Source organism: Somniosus microcephalus, chromosome 7, assembly GCF_052327205.1.
Source record: "Somniosus microcephalus isolate GS21.2 chromosome 7, FLI_Smic_1.0, whole genome shotgun sequence".
Taxonomy (NCBI): domain Eukaryota; kingdom Metazoa; phylum Chordata; class Chondrichthyes; order Squaliformes; family Somniosidae; genus Somniosus; species Somniosus microcephalus.
Window position 1 is genome coordinate 173,252,262 of NC_140993.1, and position 20,184 is coordinate 173,272,445.

Here is a 20,184-nt window from a genome sequence, read left to right on the forward strand (position 1 = left end):
GCATCCGCCTGCTGGAGGGTCTGGAATTTGAGGAAAGCAGAGTTCTTGGAAGGTTGTAGGAGGTTACAGAGATATCACCCACATTTGGAGAACAAGTGAAAAAACAAAATGTGAATTCCGTTTACTTCCATACGAGTCCAATTGCTCCACAAGGTGACATAAAATGTAGTTTTTGGATCTCCCCTGCTCTGAGATTCTCACTTGTCTGTGCACCTGTTAGGAAACAAACAGGTCTGCCCTCTTAAACCACAAAGAAAACAAGTTGCAACATTGGTAGAATCAGCTGAACTGTTACTTAATAGAAGATATATTTAACTAGTTGAACTCATTTTTATGCAGCTTCTGCAATTTCAAAAGGTATTTATGGCAAACATGGTTTCTGATATTTCTACATAGAAAAATCATCTCTTTATTTGAAGACAATGAGTTGTAGGAACAAAAATTAAATAAATAAGAAGCCATATGGACCATGGCCATTTTCTTTTTTTTTTTTACACACTCCTCTTTAAAGTGTGTAAATTGGTCAAAACTGGTGTTACAATGTTGAAAGAAAGAATTTGCATTTATATAGCGCCTTTAATGACCTCAAGATGTCCCAAAGTGCTGCACAGCTGATGAAAAACACTTAAAGTGTAGTCACTATTGTAATGTAGGGAATTGTGGCAGCCAATTTGTCCACAGCAAAGTCCCACAAACAGCAATGAGACAGCGAGAGAACTCCCTCGCTCCTCTTTGAATAGTGCCATGGAATCTTTTATGTCAACCTGAAAGAGAAAATGAGGCCTCCGTTTAACGTCTCATCCGAAAGACTGATGTCTGATCAACTAGGACATGGACTTGCATTTACTACACCGACCTTCAATAATGCAATGGTCGTACCAATAGAGATTGCACGGATGTGTGCAGTTCAAACCTGCACTGCTATCATGCTTGATGAACCATAAACCAGCATGTAGCCATCAACACAGATGCTTACATTGAAGAGGTATTCTCTTCATGATTAACACAAATGTTATAATAAAAGTTAATCAGATTTTTGTGAACTTAAATATTTTTCCCCAGCATAAGTTTAAGTCTGAAACTTTTTCTTTTATTCTTAGGAACTTCTTTTGTGGGCATTTTGTCTTGCTCTTGGCTACTGTTTTGGTTGACATCTTTGGTTTCCTGTTGCCATTTTTTCTGCGTTGCTGTCAAAATGTGAACAGAGAGATTAGACCCGAACATCCCAATAATAAAAACATTTATTTTAATTATTACTACTTTTAGTTAAAACATACCACACAGGTATAGGCATAAAGAAGTAACAACAGAAAATGCTGGAAACACTCAGCAGGTCAGGCAGCATCCGTGGAGAGAGAAACAGAGTTGACGTTTCAGGTCTGAGACCCTTCGTCATTGACCGGAAACGTTAACTCTGTTTTTCTCTCTCCCCGGATGCTGCCTGACCTGCTGAGTGTTTCCAGCATTTTCTGGTATAACCATATACTTTGTTAATGCATGCTTAAACATGCAAATAAAAATACAATTTTGTTTTATTGCACTTAAAAAGGTATACTGTCAATTCAAATTCAGCTGTGATAATTGAAGCCCAGAGATTACTATTTATAATATTATGCTTTGTCCATATTTTAAATGGAGGTATTAATCCATTTATTTTAAGCAGGTTAGCATCTGTTAAAATAGGGGATAAAGGATTCATACAAATGCTTTAAGGATTCCGACACTAATATCAGAACCAGTAAATTTCTTACTATAATAATGGCAACAGATTATCAGCGACTATTATATTTAAAATGAAAACTTTAGTAATGTATTGTACTGTACAAACCACTTAAATGGGATAGTCAGAAGGGCCCCAAAAATCTGTCAGCACATTTGTCAATTTGATCCTGGAATAAGTGCCAGCATCTGCCAGTCAGTGATCTCCAGCGCTGACCCTGCCAAAGTGTGCAGGATTGGGGGAAGTCACCTGATTTAAATAGTGGTGCACCTTGGGCTCCTGTCTACCAGAGGAGGCTGAAAATAGGGTCCAGGATCTGGGGAAGGAAATGAACCCCTGAAATGATTCCTTGCCAGTGAACATTGGTCCCCTTTATAAGGGGGGACGATAAATTTGGGCAAAGTTTTTCTGTTCTTTGTGGGTCCAGGCCACAACCAAGACCCTTTGTTGGGCAAATGTTCCATCCATAACAAGACCCCATTGAAAGTTTCCAGGAAAGGCCAGGACATGACATCTCCGGGCCTAGGCCTTGCTTGTGCACTTCCAACACACTCCCACCAGATGTTTGGCGGAGGGCCATGAATTTAGGCCACAAGATATTTAATATTAACAGAAGCACTTTTAGAGAAGTGTAAAATATATACACATGATCAAATTATTTTCACTTTTCTGAAAATACTGCCAATGAAGAATATCACATGTCTACATTTCTGCAATTATACTTGATAATATGAAAGCCTGGAAATTTACAGAAATAATTTGGAAGCATACCTAATTTGAAAAATACAAACACCAGAGAGTTTTGTAATAAGTTATGTGCATAGATATAGTAACAGTATTAATGCTGTTATAATAATCAGCCAGCATGAGTGAGGCACGATCAAGAGCATGGCTTCAGTGTCCCCAGTTAGGTGGTCTCAGGCAGGGATGCAGAGGTCAGTGGATAGTGATCACAGGTGCGCTTACTGATTTTTCTTGTCCAAAGATACTAAAGTCTCAGCTGATTCATACCTGGGGTACAAATAGGTGGGATGATAGTTTTCTTAATATTTGTTGTTGGGATGATCTAGGCAGAGGGCTTTACTAGTCAGGCATGGGCAACTAGACACAGTATGATGGGACTGGAATCACATGGAGGCGAGACCAGGTAGAGGTGACAGATTAAAGAACATTAATGAAACAGTTGAGTTTTTACAAGAATCCTTTTACAAATCCTTTCATGGTCACTTTTCCAGATTACCAGAATTCTCAATTTACCATGGTGGGATTTGAACTCTCAACCTTTGGATTGCTAGTGCAGTACCATAGTATACAATAATTAGTATGAGAACAAGGAACCAAAGAGGTGATAATTGTTAAAACAGAGTGATATGCTGTATTGATTAGGAGACAAATCGAATGGTTATTGTGGATAAATCAATAAAACCCAATCAGTACAGTACACAGCTTCAGTATAAAGAGGAATTAAAGAGTTTCATTAGCAGAGTACAAATCAAAACAGGTTGTATAGTGATAGCGTGGCATTGATCAGACACCATCTGGATAATAGTATGCATTTATTGTCACCTAATCATAGGAAGTGTATTCTCTCAAAGGAAATTATACCCAAGTGAGTAACAGGAATTTGAAGTTATATAGAAAATTTAAGGATGTTGGGTTTATTTTCTTTGGGCAAAAAAAGAGACTTCAAGACGATCTAACTCATGTTTTCAAGATTATGAAGTGAATTGACCAAATTGATCCTGGGAAAGCGCTCACTGTGGAAATCAGGGAGAACTTTCTTCATCAGAAGGGTAATAAGAGTTGTGGAATAAAGACTTGTATTTATGTAGCGCATTATCACATCTCACAGAAACATCTCAAAACACTTTACACTTTAAGTACCGCAAGTGTTAGGTAGGCAAATGTGACAGCTACATTGCTTTTTGTGGGATCTTGCTGTGTGCAATGAGATGAATTGGAAGTAGTTATTCTATTTTTGGTAGTATTAATTAAGAAAAGAACATTTATCAGCAGAAGAACTCCTTGCTCTTCTCTGAATAGTGTCATGGGATCGTTAACGTCCACCTGTACCACCAGATGGAACCGCAGTTTAATATCACATCCAAACGGTGTCATCTTTGACAATGCAGCACTTCCTCAGTACTGCATTGGACTGTTAACCTAGATAGAGGTCATTTCCAATTTCACACTCCCAGGCTCATTAATCAGAAGCACGTTGGAAATCTGGGCAGATGAGCTGTACGGTTTTCTGGCTGTTAATTTGTCAGGAGCATAAAGTTGGAAAATGACCTCTTATGTGCCCCAGTCCTCGATTGGGGCTTGAGCCCATGACCTTCTGACTCAGAAATGAAAGTAGTACTAACTGAGTTAAGCTGACACGTTGAAGACTGTTGAATAATATAAATTGGTTCAAGAGACAATTGGATGCATTTTCAAAGAGAGGAGGAGTGGGAGATATAGTGGGAAGGCAGGTAGGTTTAGATCTTCTATTAAGAAGAGGTTTGTTTGCATCAAATGGCCTTTTTCTGTGGCTAAAAGTTCTTATGCTGTAAATGTGGCACAAAGAATCCAGAATTTAAAAATATTTAACCATGTTAAGCAATGCATCTCTGGTACAGAGTATAGCTGTGCACATTCTTGGTCTCCATCTTTTTAGTTTTAATAAAACTTAAGTAAATATAATAAAATGTGATGTAACCAAATCTTGCTGACATACCTTTTGACTTTTGCAACTGCATTTCAATGTTTTTTCAGTTTTCCTGGATAAGGTTGTTATCTCCCGATTAAAATCAAAGTTATTGTGTTTAGCAATATAAAATACAGAGCATGTCAAGTGCTGGACTGACTGAATTTCCTAGAATAAAAGCACAACATTTTTTTAGAATATAGTTTGTTAGTCTTTCACACTATGAAAATAAATAGTGAGAGACAAAGGCTATTACTAAGTGGTATAACAATTCAGATGTTTGTCCGGACTAACTACTGTAGAGCTATGTAGTTGTGGGATCACAAGGTGCTTGGATGAAGGTGGTCCTTTGGTCCATTTTGGTTTCATCTTTCCAGAATTTAAAAAAAAAAAAATCATTCATGGGATGTGGGCGTTGCTGGGAAGGCCGGCATTCATTGCCCATCCCTAATTGCCCTCGAGAAATTGGTGGTGAGCTGCCTTCTTGAACCGCTGCAGTCAGTGAGGTGAAGGTACTCCCACAGTGCTGTTAGGTAGGGAGTTCCAGGATTTTGACCCAGCGACGATGAAGGTACGGCGATATATTTTCTAGATGGTGTGTGTCTAGGAGGGGAACTTGGAGTGGTGGTGTTCCCATGCGCCGGCTTCCTTTGTCCTTCTAGGTGGTAGCGGTCATGGGTTTGGGAGGTGCTGCCGAAGAAGTCTGTGCATCTTGTAGATGGTATTCACTGCTACCAGGGTACGCCAATGGTGGGGAAAGTGAATGTTTAAGGTGGTGGATGGGGTGCCAATCAAGCGGGCTTGCTTTGTCCTGGATGGTGTCGAGCTTCTTGAGTCATGTTGGAGCTGCATTCATCCAGGCAAGTGGAGAGTATTCCATCACACTCCTGACTTGTGCCTTGTAGATGGTGGAAAGGCTTTGGGGAGTCAGGATGCGAGTCATTCGCCACAGAATACCTACCCAGCCTCTGACCTGTTCTTGTAGCCACAGTATTTATGTGGTTCGTTCAGTTAAGGTTCTGGTCAATGGCGACCCCCAGGATGTTGATTGTGGGAAGATTCGATGATGGTAATCCCTTTGCATGTCAAGGGGAGGTGGTGAGACTCTCTTTTGTTGGAGATAGTCATTGCCTGGCACTTGTGTGACCCAAATGTTACTTGCCACTCATCAACCCAAGTCTGAATGTTGTCCAGGTCTTGCTGCATGCGGGCACGGATTGCTTTATTATCTGAGGAACTTTATTGCCCCGAGGAACTCCTGCAGCTGTACACTGTATTCCAGGTATGGCCTAAACAGAGCACCGTATATTTTATGTTTCACTTCTGGTTGGGAGGGGTTAAACTTAATCGGTTTAGCAGAATACCCAAGCATCCTATTCACTTTATTTATTACCAGTACACATTGTTTGAATATGGTGATCCACAAGTCAAGCACTAATCCTAGGTCTTCAACTTCCCCAGGGCAAGTTCTATCTTATCCATGGAATACATATGCCACCTATTTTTAATTCCAATATGCAACGTCTTGCATTTGTTGATCTTGAAGTTCATTTTAGCCAGGTGCATGTCCTGTCAAGCTTCCTTTGTAAGACATTGGCTGGCTCCTCTGAATCCACAGTTCCCCTTGGCGTAATTTGCAAAATTAACTGCTTTGCATCGTGTCTGCAAATCCAGACCCTTTGTTTGCACCATGACCAATTCACAATGAGATCAAAGATGCATACCTGTTGTCAAAATCAGCAGAAACTGACTGAAGTGCTTTACTTCCTACAGTGCTACAGCCTGGAACAGTAATACAAACTGAATGCTGGACGTCCAAGCGAGCTTTCAGATGGAAGGGTTTTTGCTAAGAACCAGGGCAGAACTGACTCAGCCGGAGGGGCGGGAAATTTTGACACCCACAAAGTAAGAGATTCTGAGTTATCATTATGGGACTCCCAACTAACATCTCCTTGAGTTATTTTAATGGAGGAGCAGCAATACAGGATAGAGGAAGGGAGGGCAGCATTTGAGGAACATGTATCCCATAATATATTACCCTGCCGCCCCCCCAAATAATTTACAGGTCATGTAGATTTGAGAGAGATCTTAGTGAAGAGCTCTGTGTGAGAAGAGTAAATTACACAGGGTGAAAGAGAATGCACCCACATAGCATTGTGAGTGCCTGTAGTAAACCCACTAAACCTTTTAAATGGAAAGGGTCACCACTCGCTGAATGCACAGATCTTGTGTGACCAGATGCAAGAATTCTGCAAGTCAATGTCACATTTTCTGGGAGTGGCTATGAAACTAATCTCAGGAATTATGCCTTCTCTCATCTGAAGAATCTAAAGTAATCAGATGGCTTGTGGGTGATATTATCCTCTCTGCTACCATGGATCATGACATCAATGTGAGTTGCAAGAACAACAGCTGAGGAGCACTACGACAAGACAAAGGCTTCTACAAGAGTTGTAATTGATAGAACTGTACAGACTTGTACGACTTGTACAACTTGTGCAGAAGCGCTCCACATTGGTGTGGAGGATGACGGGACAGTGCAGACTGCGGATTAGTGGGTGCCACCAGTAATCATGGGGGCAATTAAGTTAAATATTCAGTGTTGCAAATTTAACTTGCAATGTCAGAGCTATATTCAGGGTGGGATTGGGGGGCCGGTGGGGGAAGAGATCAGAAAATACATGGGAGGGTGACTCCCAGTTGTAGAGGCAGTGAATGGTTGGCACACTGCGGGGCAGGGATGCAGAGAAAAATCAATCCAAGTAACCATTCCTCATGTGTGAGCCTAGATAGTCAGTGATGACATGCTACTTGACAACACTACACTACAGCATAAAATTTAGGTCCAATCCTGTCTTCACTCAACATCCACAATGGGCACTTTCAGTACAGGATGCTGGATAACAATCAGGAAAGGAAATCCTGGTCAATTTGCCCATTCCTAAACCAGGAAACTTAGTAAACTGTAGCATTCATATCCCCACCTTGGTTGAGATTAGCTAGCTCAACACAGACTGGCCTTAAGCAGCTGGGCCATTGGGAGAGCCTCAAGTTTTTTAATAATTTTATCTGAACTCAAAATGAGGTTACAGCATCTAAATACTCTGACATCACTGAATACCAAGCATTTAAATACTTTTAACATCACCATGTATCAATGTATTCAATCTGACTGATGCATGATGACGTCCACACACATATATTGTGAAATACTAATTGTAGGTTTATTAATGAATTTATCTGTAAATGTATCTATATTTTTAATTGTTAGATTATAATATTAGGAATTCTACTACCCATTAAACCACCTTTTAATATCAAACTCTAACCTGTTAGACTATCGTTCCTGTTATGTTCATTAATAACTAGACATTCTTATTATGAACACAGCTAGCTTCTAGCTAGTCATTTATTCAGTACAAGTTCTCTAGGTACAGTATCTGTAGAGATGCAGCCTGTGTGCTCCGGCTGCCATCTTGACTGTTGCCTTGTGGGTAGCCTAGTGCCTCATGGGTAATGTAGTCTTAATATCTATACAGCTGGGTAGTGTAGTCTTATATACATACAGCTATATACAGCTCTACGGCTCCACCTAGTGTCCACTATAGAATGACATGCTATTGATCACTACATCCCCCTTTCTTTGAGGTTTAACAAAATCAATATCAATCAACTTTCAAGAAAACAATAAAGATAATATCAGTAACACTTTTGTTAGTGCTCTATAAACATAAACATTTTCAAAACAGTCAACACATTTTCAAAGCTTTACATTGTACTCAAAGATTAAGTCTATCAGGCTTTTTTACTTCACGTGTGGATCTTCTCAACACGGGTAAGTCTGATGTGTCTTCATGAGATTGTTCTGGCGGTGAATGACAAGATGCAGTTGCGGCATTGTCATCAATCTGGTCTTGAATAGTCTCTTGTGTTTTTAGATGGGAACGGCAGTTCCTCCTGAGAATCTGTCCTTCCTCAGTTCTCACAGTGTATGACCTTGGTCCTACTTCCTCAAGAACTGTAGCTTTCCTGTTACATGCATCTGGATCCTCAATCCTGACAACATCATCCTTTGTCAATGGTTTTAGAGTTTTGGATGACTTGTCATAGTATGATTTCTGTTTCAGCTTTAACAGTTGAAGTCTCTGTCTCAGTTCCTCACTTTGCTGTTCTTTTGCACAGCAGGGTAGCGTGGTGCGCAACCTGCGACCCATTCGTAGTTCAGCAGGTGAAGAACCACAGTCTAAAGGTGAGGCTCGGTAGCTCAGCAGGGCGAGATAAGGATCAGACTTGCTTTCTGTCACTTTCTTCAGTAGCTGCTTGAGAACTTGAACACCTTTCTCTGCCTTACCATTTGACTGAGCATACAAAGGACTGGATGTGATGTGCTGAAAGTCATAATGTGCTGCAAACTGTTGCCACTCCTTACAGTTGAAGCACGGACCATTGTCGCTAACGGCAATCCTGGGAATTCCATGTCTGGCGAAGATGGATTTCACATGCATTAGGACACTGCTTGCTGTGGTGCTTGAGAGCAGCGCCATCTCAGGATAGTTAGAATAGTAGTCAATCACTATTAAATAGTCTTTACCATTTAAATGAAAAAGGTCCATACCAACCTTTTGCCATGGTGCTGTTGGTATGTCAGCTACTATCATTGGTTCCTTTGCTTGTTTGTTTTGGTGTTTCTGACATGTCTCACATTTGCCTATCATGTTCTCAATGTCCTTATTTATGCCAGGCCAATAAGCAGTATCTCTTGCTCTCCTTTTGCATTTTTCAATTCCGAGGTGTCCCTCATGAATCCTTTTGAGCATGTCTTGACGTAGAGCCTGTGGAATGACTATTCTGTTCTGTTTTAGTGATAGTCCACTTGCGACACTCAATTCTGACCTTATGTGAAAATATTTTGGACAGGAACCTTTTGGCCAACCATGATGAATGTTCTCTATTACTGTTTGTAATACTGTATCTTTTAATGTTTCTTCTGCTATTTGCTATGATTTTGTGTCTGACACGGGCAGCGCAGCAGTGACCATACTCACATGAACATCCACGTCTTCTTCAGTAGAGCTCACATGACTCATTGTGGGTGCTCGGGATAGTGCATCTGCTAACACCATGTATTTGCCTGGTGTGTAGATCAGTTCAAAGACATATCTTTGCAGCTTCATCATGAGTCGTTGAATCCTTGGAGACATCTTATTCAGGTTCTTTTTTATGATGGCAACCAGTGGGCTGTGGTCTGTCTCAACTGTGAAGGTGGGAAGTCCATATATGTAGCCATGAAACTTTTCTAGTCCAACTACCAAGCCTAGACATTCCTTTTCAATCTGGGCGTATCGATACACAGTATCAGTCATAGACCTGGAGGCATAGGCAACAGGCTTCCAATCTTCACCCTCTGCTTGTAGCAAGACCGCACCTAGGCCATCTTTTGATGCATCCGTTGACACTTTCTTTTTGTTGGGTCAAAGAAGGTGAGTACAGGTGTGGTTGTCAGCACTGTTTTGAGATTTATCCACTCTTGTTCATGTCTTTCTGTTCATGCGAACTCATTTGTTTTATGTAGCAGGTCTCGCAGACAGGCTGTCTTGGCTGACAAGTTAGGAATGAACTTTCCAATGAAGTTTATCATCCCCATGATGCATAGCACTCCTTTTTTGTCAGTGAGTCGGGGCATTTTGAGTATGGCATTTATTTTTTCCATATCTTGCTCTATTCCTTTACCAGATAGATTATCTCCTAGGAAAGTGACTTCCTGGACGCCAAACTGACACTTGGCTTTGTTGAGCTTCAGCCCATTCCGGCGTATGCTCTGTAGCACTTTAGTCAGTCTCTCATTGTGTTCTTTCAGTGTGGAGCCCCAGATGATGATGTCATCAACATAGACCCGAACTCCTTCCAGACCTTCAATTATGTGTTCCATCGCTCTATGAAAGATTTCAGATGCAGATATTATCCCGAAAGGCATTCTGAGGAAACAATACCTGCCAAATGGTGTGTTGAAGGTACAGTATTTGGTGCTCTCTTCATCCAGTTTTAGTTGCCAAAATCCTTGTGAGGCATCGAGCTTTGTAAAGTATCTGGCACCTGACATTTCACTGGTGATTTCTTCTCACTTGGGAATCTGGTAGTGTTCACGTTTTATGTTTGCATTTAAGTCCTTTGGATCCATGCATATTCTTAGATCATTGTTCTTTTTCTTTACACATACCATGGAGTTAACCCAGTCTGTTGGCTCTTCGACTTTCCTGATGACTCCTAGTGTGGTCATTCTGTCCAGTTCATTCTTGAGCCAGTCACGCAGGGGTGCTGGAACTCTTTGTGGAGCATGTACCACTGGCTGAGCATCCTGCTTTAGCTGGATCTTGTAAGTGAATGGTAGAACTCCAAATCCTTTGAACACATCCTGGAAATTATTCACTACAGAATCCGAGTCATCTGGTCTGCTTATGGCACAGTTTATACGGTAGACTCTTTTGACCAGTTCTAAGTCCTCACAAGCTTTGTCACCCAGTAGTGAATCAAGCCTTTCAGCCACAACAGAAAACATGAGATGACACACTTTGTCTTTGACTGTCACTTTAAGTCTGCATACACCTAAGCTATCTATTTTCTGTCCATTATAGTCCTTCAGTAGTACTGACTTTTTCTGTATTTTGGGCTTTTCTTTCATATTGTTAATGTCACTCATACTGATTAAGTTTGCTTTTGCCCCAGTGTCTAGTTTCAAGGTAACTAATGCTCCATTTACCTGCAGTGGGATCATCCATTTGTCCTCTTTTACTGCATTAACTTTATGTTCAGCATTGTCCATTTCTGAGGGCTGCACATTTTCTGTATCCTTTTTGATATTGTCACATGACACCACTCCTACAAAAAATGTCTCACTTAAATCAGTGTCCTCAATTACATTAACTCGTTGCCCTTTCTTAGTTTGTACTTTTAAAAAGCATTGTTTGGCAAAGTGATTCTTTCCATTACACTTTGTGCACATTTTTCCAAACGCTGGGCATTGTCTTAACTGGTGTTTGTAACCACAGTGTTTACAATTAAAAATTTCATCCTCCGATTGCTTTTCATTATTGATTTCACTGAAAGTCTGCGCGTGCTTTCGAGCTAGCTCGCTGGCTTGGCATATTTTTACCGCATTTTCCAAATTTAGTTCGGTTTCTCTCAACAGACGTTCCCTGACTTTTTTATCATGAATACCAAACACAATCTGGTCACGAATCATGGATGCTTTGAGCTCAGAGAAATTACATGTCTGTGCTTTCAGTTTCAGATCAGTTATAAAGCTATCAAAAGTCTCATTTTGTTGCTGTGTCCGAGAACGGAAGATGTATCTTTCATACGTCTCATTCTTTTTGGGAGAACAATGTGCATCAAATTTCTGTAGCACATCGTCTAATTTGTCTCTGTTCTCCGCTGGATTAAATACAAATGTATTAAATACCTCTATCGCCTGTGGGCCTGCAACCGTAAGCAGCAACGCTATCTTCCTTGCGTCTGGCTTCGTACCGAATCTGATGGCTGCAATGTAGAGTTCGAATTGTTGTTTAAAAATCCGCCAATTGTAGTCGACATTTCCCTTGAGATTCAAACGCTCTGGTGGCTTCAAATTCTCCATGTCGCTTTTCACAATTTTCAGCAGATCTTCACCACCCTGGTACCATGTTATGTTCATTAATAACTAGACATTCTTATTATGAACACAGCTAGCTTCTAGCTAGTCATTTATTCAGTACACGTTCTCTAGGTACAGTATCTGTAGAGATGCAGCCTGTGTGCTCCTGTGTGCAGGCTGCCATCTTGACTGTTGCCTTGTGGGTAGCCTAGTGCCTCATGGGTAATGTAGTCTTAATATCTATACAGCTGGGTAGTGTAGTCTTATATACATACAGCTATATACGGCTCCACCTAGTGTCCACTATAGAATGACATGCTATTGATCACTACAGTTCCCATAAAGTTTTCTTCAGATACAAAAAACTAAGTGCACAAAAAGAGCAATGACTGATCATTTCTGCACTGATTTATTTATGGAAGTTAGATCCAAAATGCACAGCAGAAATCAGCTTACCTTCCCATCAATGCAAAGAGAAGGTTTTGATTTCTGTGGTTTGCTGTAGTTGTTATTATAACTGTAGGAATCCAAACGTGCTAACTAGAGAAAAAACAGGTATTCAGTGCATAATGTTCAAACACTTTCAACATTTTTAACAAGCTAAATTCACCATCTAATTTTGTTGTTCCTTACCAAGCTTTGCAAGTCTTGAAATATGACATACTGGAAATCATTCATTACTTCTGTCATATTTAAGTTTCTGTTCTGACAAGAGAGTACAATGTTTGGGATCAGAAGAATCATCAGGGAAGGTATACCAAGGATAGACCTAAAGAAAACTGAATTACAGTAAACAGCACTCAAAATGTGATTATAACCTTGTTGAGTTGAGAACATTTAGTTGTGCTCATGCTTTTTTCTTACACTGAACATATATGTACAAGCTGCTGCACATTGACACCATTAGCTATATTCGTATTAAAAATTTTACATTGTCAGATTTCATCTAGAATGCCTTATGGCCCCAGAATATTTCAACGTAGTTATGGACAGAATGAGCCCAACAACAGAAGGTCACTGGCTGCAAGTCGCATTGGTGATATCTTTGTGTTACTCTGATGATATGGGGCCGTATTTTCCGATCGGAGGCTTCCTGCGTGCGGAGGTCTCCAATCTGGAAAAATCTACTGACTTACCTGAGGGCTCCCAAGGTCCGGACACTTCCGATGCTGGGCCTCTCCAACTCGAAATGCGCAGGGCCCACATATCCCAGAGGCGCATGCGGTTCGCAAGCATCCCTGGGATCACGTGGGCCATGGGGAGCCACTAGGAGAAGGGAATCTCCCTTCATACACTTGACAGATAGACATGTCAAATATATGAATGGAGATCACCCCAAAAACACCTTAAAACATTAAATAAATGTTTAAAAATCACTTTTTAAAAATGAGTCAAAATTACAATAAATTAAATATTTTAAACAAAAATTAAATTTTTTGAAAAAAATTAAAGTTTTTTACGGGGCTAAAAATAAACTTACCTTTTTTAAAAAGTATTTTTAAATGATGAGTGAAAAATTATTATTTTTAAAAACGTTTTTCAACTCTTATGCTGGTAAAAGCAGGCCTTACGCCTGCTTTTGCCATGCGTAAGATTTCTAAGGGGTTTCTGCGGGCGGAGGTTCTCCAGAAAGCAGAACTCTCCCTCCGCAGAGGGTAGGCGTCCGATCTGGGCATTCTTGACAGATCTGAAATGCCGGTTTTCAGCGCATGCGCTTCACATGCCTGAAACCGGCATTTCCGATGTCCCTACGGGTGTTTACACAGTGCGTACACACCTGTAGGCATCGGAATATACGACCCATGGTTATTTTTCCTGAAAATTAATAGCATGTCAAAAACCCTTATCGAAAGAACACACTTAAGTTTAAATAACATTCAACTAGCCCAAGACAAAAGCAATGCATGTCCATCATCAGACTCTGTCAGCCCTTTTGTTTCTAAGTAAGCAATTACATCACTAAATGCATCATTTAGTTCATCTAACTTGGTAGCAACATTCACTATGAAAACATTACCATAGAAGTTAAAGAAGAATTACACTTCTCACATCGATTATGTCCAGCCTTCAACAGCATTTGTGGTGGAGTAGAATGGTTAGCCTGCAAATGAAGCTTCAAATCTATTGAGAAATAAATACTCCACGGGAAAAGTGATCCATCCATGGCTAACTGAAGAAGTTAAGGATAGTATTAGATTAAAAGAGGCTTATAATGTTGCGAAGAATAGTAGTAAGCCTACGGATTAGGAGACCTTTAGAAACCAGCAAAGGATGACCAAAAAATTGATAAAAAGGGAGAAAATAGAATACGAGAGTAAACTAGCAAGACATATAAAAACAGAGTGTAAGAGCTTCTACAAGTATGTAAAAAGGAAAAGAGTAGCAAAAGTAAGCATTTGTCCCTTAGAGGCTGAGACAGGAGAAATTATAATGGGGAATATGGAAATGGCAGAGATTTTAAACAAATATTTTGTATCTTTCTTCACAGTAGAAGACACAAACAGCATACCAAAGATAGTGGGGAACCAAGGGGCTAATGAGAGTGAGGAACATAAAGTAATGAAGATCAGTAAAGAAAAAGTACTTGAGAAACTAAAATGGGACTAAAATGGACCTGATGGCCTACATCCTAGGGTTCTAAAAGAGGTGGCTGCAAAGATAGTGCATGCATTGGTTATGATCTTCCAAAATTCCCTAGATTCTAGAACGGTCCCAGAGGATTGGAAAGTAGCAAATGTAACCCTGCTATTCAAGAAAGGAGGGACAGAGACAACAGGGAACTACAGGCCAGTTAGCCTATCAGTCGTCAGGAAAATGCTGGAATCCATTATTAAGGAAGTGATAACAAGGCACTTAGAAAATCATAATATGAAAGGGAAATCATGTTCAACAAATTTATTAGCATTTTAGGATGTAACTAGCAGGGTAGATAAAGGGGAACCAATGGATGTAGTAGATTTGGATTTCCAAAAGGCATTTGATAAAGTGCCACATAAAAGATTGTTACGCATGGGTCCATGGGGTTGGGGGCAATATGTTAGCATGGATAGAGGATTGGTTAACAGACAGAAAACAAAGAGTAGGGATAAAAGGATCATTTTCAGGTTGGCAAGCTGTAACTAGTGGGGTCCCGCAAGGATCAGTGCTTGGTCCTCAGCTATTTACAATCTATATTAATGACTTAGATGGAGGGACTGAGTGTAATGTATCCAAGTTTGCTGATGATACAAAGCTAGGTGGGAAAGTAAACTATGAGGAGGACACAAGGAGCTTAGGGATATAGACAGTTAAGGTGAGTGGGCAATAAGGTGGCAGATGCAGTATAATGTGGGGAAATGTGAGGTTATTTACTTTGGTAGGAAGAATAGAAAAATAGAATATTTTTAAATGGTGAGAAACTATTAAATGTTGGTGTTCAGAGAGATTTAGGAGTCCTCGTACAGGAAACACAGAGAGTTAGCATGCAGGTACAGCAAGCATTTGGCCTTTACTGCAAGGGGGTTGAAGTACAAGAGTAAGGAAGTCTTGCTACAACTGTACAGGGCTTTGGTGAGACCACACCTGGAGTACTGTGTACAGTTTTGGTCTCCTTATCCGAGGAAGGATATTCTTGCCTTGGAGGCGGTGCAACAAAGGTTTACTAGATTGATTCCTGGGATGAGAGGGTTGTCCAATGTGGAAAGATTGAGTAGATTAGGCCTATACTCTCTGGAGTTTAGAAGAATAAGAAGTGATCTGATTGAAGCATATAAAATTCTGAGGGAGATCGACAGGGTAGATGCTGAGAAGTTATTTCCCCTGGCTTGAGAGTCTAGAACTAGGGGACTTAGTCTCAGGATAAGGGGTCAGCCATTTAAGACTCAGATGAGGAGGAATTTCTTCACTCAGAGGGTTGTGAATCTTTGGAATTCTCTACCTCAGAGGGCTGTGGATGCTGAGTCATTGATTATATTCAAGGCTAAGATAGATAGATTTTTGGACTCTAGGGAAATTAAGGGATATGGGGATTGGGCAGGAAAGTGGAGTTGAGGTCGAAGATCAGCTGTGATCTTATTGAATGGCGGAGCAGGCTCGAGGGGCTGTATGGCCTACTCCTGCTCCTAATTCTTGTACAAATTTTTTCCCCAAGATGTTTATCTGATAGTGTTCCACCATCTTGCAGTCGTTTCCAAAATACTTGATTGTTTGAAGCATTAAAATGTCAGAATTCTTTAGCATAGCGCCAGGCAATAAACACCTCCCACGAACTTATTAAATAAACCTGTTTCATTAGTTCACTATTAAGATATGATTCATAATTTGGGTATGTCGTGTGGATTGGATGGACCTGAATCCAGTTTAAATGTGATGAAAGCTCTTCTTCCTGTAGGTTGCACAGCTCCTATATAAAATTAGTTTGCACAGCCTCAGCCTACTTGTTAGTAGGTACAAGCCCAAAACTTTTCATCATCTGGCACATAAACAATTGCATGCAGTGAGGTAATGCAATGGCTGGTAAAAGATCACAATGGTCCATTAGAGCGTGCTGGCATTATAGGATATTTCTGGCTGGAGTTAAAGGAGCTACACTGCATCTGGCTGTGCTGTACATGACCTACAAGTACTTAACACTGACACGATAGCAAAATACTGCAGATGCTGGAAATCCGAAATAACAACAGAAAATGCTGGAAAAACTCAGCAGGCCAGGCAACATCCGTGGAGAGAAATTAGAGTCAACGTTTCAGGTCAAAACTCTTTGTCAAGACTAACGAGGCACAGGGAATGAAATAGATTAAGAGGCCAGGCTGGGAGAGAACAAAAGAAGAGACATTAAGAGGCATTCAAAACGAGACGAGGTGATAGGACTAGTGGAGACAAAAGACAGCTCTAGATTAGGTGTGAAATGCGCTGGCAGAATGGGAGACAGCTGCCATGTGGGAGAGAGAAAAAAAAGGGGGGTGGAAAGGCCAAAACAAAGGGGTGGATAAAAAATATAAGTAAAAATGTAATAGGGGCCGAGGTTATGATCTGAAATTGTTGAACTCGATATTGAGTCCGGAAGGCTGTAAAGTGCTGTAAAGTGCTGTAAACTGACACTCTGGGACAGGGAGGAGAGCTAACCATGTGACATTAGATGGGTACCCTGAAACTGAGATCCTGCATGGGTTGACATGTCCTTCAGTTGGAATGGAGATTACCAAGTTTTCAATGCCTGTTTCAGATGTCAGGACCAAGTTGCCAAAGTTGTTTGAAAGAACTTGTTTCAAAGAATGATCGTAAAATCATATGCAGTGTGCACTCAAATTTCCAATGTGAAGCTCCCTACTGGGAGTACAACATTGGAAAATTACCTCTATAAATCTGCCTACACATCAGTGTAAGAATTACACCGTGTAGCAACATTATAAATGTGTTTTTGGGAGGATTTCTTCAGTTCAGTATTTCTAGAAAAATCTATGTAAATATCACACAGCACAAGAGGCCATTCAGCCCATGCTGGCTCTTTGGTAGAGCTATCCAATTAGTCCCACTCATCTGCTCTTTCCCCATCACACTGCAATTTTTTTTTCCTTTTCAAGTATATATCAAATTCTCTTTTGGACGCTACTATTGAATCTGCTTCTACCACCCGATCAGGGAATGCATTCCGGATCACAACAACTCGCTGCTCAATAAACTCCCTCGAGCAAAGAGGAAATCCTCAAACATTTGTGTCGTTGCTACGCAAAGGGAGCTGAGGAATTCTGACCCCACGCGATGCCTTAACGTTAACTCTCGCTAAATATGGGGACAGGAGAGCACTGGGTGCCTCGTTTATTCCTATTTATTTATATGTAGAATGGCTGCCTGGAATAAACCGTTAGTCAAGTAACATCTGCGTTTCACAGTTTCAACTTTATTTTTCTTATTTAGTTGGAACTCTTCAAATAGCCTAATTGTTGATTTACTCTTCTACATGCGACCCACCACAACCAAAACAAATTGACAATATGTTAGTGAACGCGGCTTGTTTAGAACATTCTCATTAAATTCACCCAACGATCTCATTCCTTATGCTCTCGGTAGGTCTGTCGCCGTTTCTAAATATCAGGTATAAAAAGCGCTTGCCTTTCTATTCCACTTCATTGGCTTCAGATCCAAAACAACTTTTTATTTTATACACCAACTTCCTTGTAACAACCGCCAACGCGTAAATAACTTATTATTCTTAACTAGTGTGTCATTCTCACTTAACTGCTCAGCCTTCCATTAATCACCTTGTCGGGGTTTCTCCTCCCTTTATCCCTATAATACTTTGCCTTCAGTTGGATGATGTCCTTCATTGTTCCTACTCTCCTGTACGAATTCATCTACTTGGCGTCTTTTCCCCCCGGAGAAGTTCAGGGGGAGGGACGGACCTTCCCGACTGGTTTCCACTTTCGTTAAATGCTAGTGAAATCTGAATGATTAATTTAGGAATTTCCCCTTTGCGTCGAAATGTGGCGTAAAGCCGCGTTCACTCTGGGGACTGGAGATCAGGTGTCCGCGCCGGCCGCACCTTTCCAACCAGGTGCCTTTACAGATGGCCGTGAAAGCCAGCTCCAGCTTCCCCAGCCAATGAGCCGGATTCCCGTGGGAAAGGCCCGTGGCTGCGCCTTGGCCGGTGTTTGCTGCAGCTCAGTCTCTGCCCGCGGGATTCCTGCTGTCTTCAGTGCGGGGCCACCGAACTCATGTGGCAAAGTGTGTGAGAAAGCAGCTTGTTATTATTAACTTGTATATCGCAGACACCTGTCTGTCATCGTATCTCTCTCGCACTTTTTTCCACTTACCATTTGTCATTTTATTCTGGGTCACTCGTAAACGAAGGAAGTCCCGCTCATGGCGAAAATCTCTGTTCCGGATTCACGTCTTCCTCGTGAATGCCGAACGGAGCTCCGACCCTCCTCGCCTTGCACGCCTGTGGGCGAGAGTCGCTACCGCTCCTCGCTCTTTACTTTCACTTTCAGCATTCAAATACAGGCAAAACCTTTTCCCAAACACACTCCACCACTCACACACACACACACCACCACTCACACACTCTCTCTCACACACACCACCACGCACACTCTCTCTCTCTCTCTCTCTCTCACTCACACACATACACACACCACCACCACACACACACACACCACCACTCACACTCTCTCTCTCACACACACCACCTCTCACACACTCCACCACTCACACTCTCTCACACACTCCACCACTCACACTCTCTCACACACTCCACCACTCACACTCTCTCTCACACTCCACCGCTCACACTCTCTCTCACACTCCACCACTCACACACTCCACCACTCACTCTCTCTCACACTCCACCGCTCACACTCTCTCACACACTCCACCACTCACACACTCCACCACTCACACTCTCTCTCTCACACTCCACCGCTCACACTCTCTCTCACACACTCCACCACTCTCACTCTCTCACACACACTCCACCACTCTCACTCTCTCTATCACACACTCCACCACTCACTCTCTCTCACACACTCCACCACTCACACTCTCTCTCACACACTCCACCGCTCACACTCTCTCTCACACACTCCACCGCTCACACTCCACCACTCACACTCTCAACCACTCACACTCTCTCACACACTCCACCACTCACACTCTCTCACACACTCCACCACTCACACACTCCACCACTCACACTCTCTCTCTCTCACACTCCACCACTCACACTCTCTCACACACTCCACCACTCACACTCTCTCTCACACTCCACCGCTCACACTCTCTCTCTCACACTCCACCACTCACACTCCACCACTCACACTCTCTCTCTCACACACACCACCTCTCACACACTCCACCACTCACACTCTCTCACACACTCCACCACTCACACTCTCTCTCACACTCCACCGCTCACACTCTCTCTCACACTCCACCACTCACACACTCCACCACTCACTCTCTCTCACACTCCACCGCTCACACTCTCTCACACACTCCACCACTCACACACTCCACCACTCACACTCTCTCTCTCACACTCCACCGCTCACACTCTCTCTCACACACTCCACCACTCTCACTCTCTCACACACACTCCACCACTCTCACTCTCTCTATCACACACTCCACCACTCACTCTCTCTCACACACTCCACCACTCACACTCTC

General features: G+C 41.7%; 1 protein-coding gene across 4 annotated transcripts; it reads right to left on the reverse strand.

Annotated features, from left to right (window-relative positions):
- Window positions 1-476: 476 nt before the first annotated feature.
- On the reverse strand, window positions 477-19,055 carry LOC147115011 (uncharacterized). 4 transcript variants are annotated; one of them, XM_085993215.1, is made up of 5 exons: window positions 18,831-19,055; window positions 12,673-12,808; window positions 12,496-12,579; window positions 4,440-4,577; window positions 477-764 (listed from the first exon to the last, which is right to left on the reverse strand). In XM_085993215.1, the coding sequence occupies exons 2-5, from the start codon at window positions 12,781-12,783 to the stop codon at window positions 564-566; spliced, it is 534 nt and encodes a 177-aa protein (XP_085849341.1). In that variant the 5' UTR covers window positions 12,784-12,808; window positions 18,831-19,055; the 3' UTR covers window positions 477-563. The 4 variants fall into 4 exon arrangements, with proteins under 4 accessions (XP_085849341.1, XP_085849338.1, XP_085849339.1 ...); XM_085993212.1 differs by having other exon boundaries at window positions 12,673-12,818; XM_085993213.1 differs by having other exon boundaries at window positions 477-1,187; window positions 12,673-12,818.
- Window positions 19,056-20,184: the final 1,129 nt, after the last annotated feature.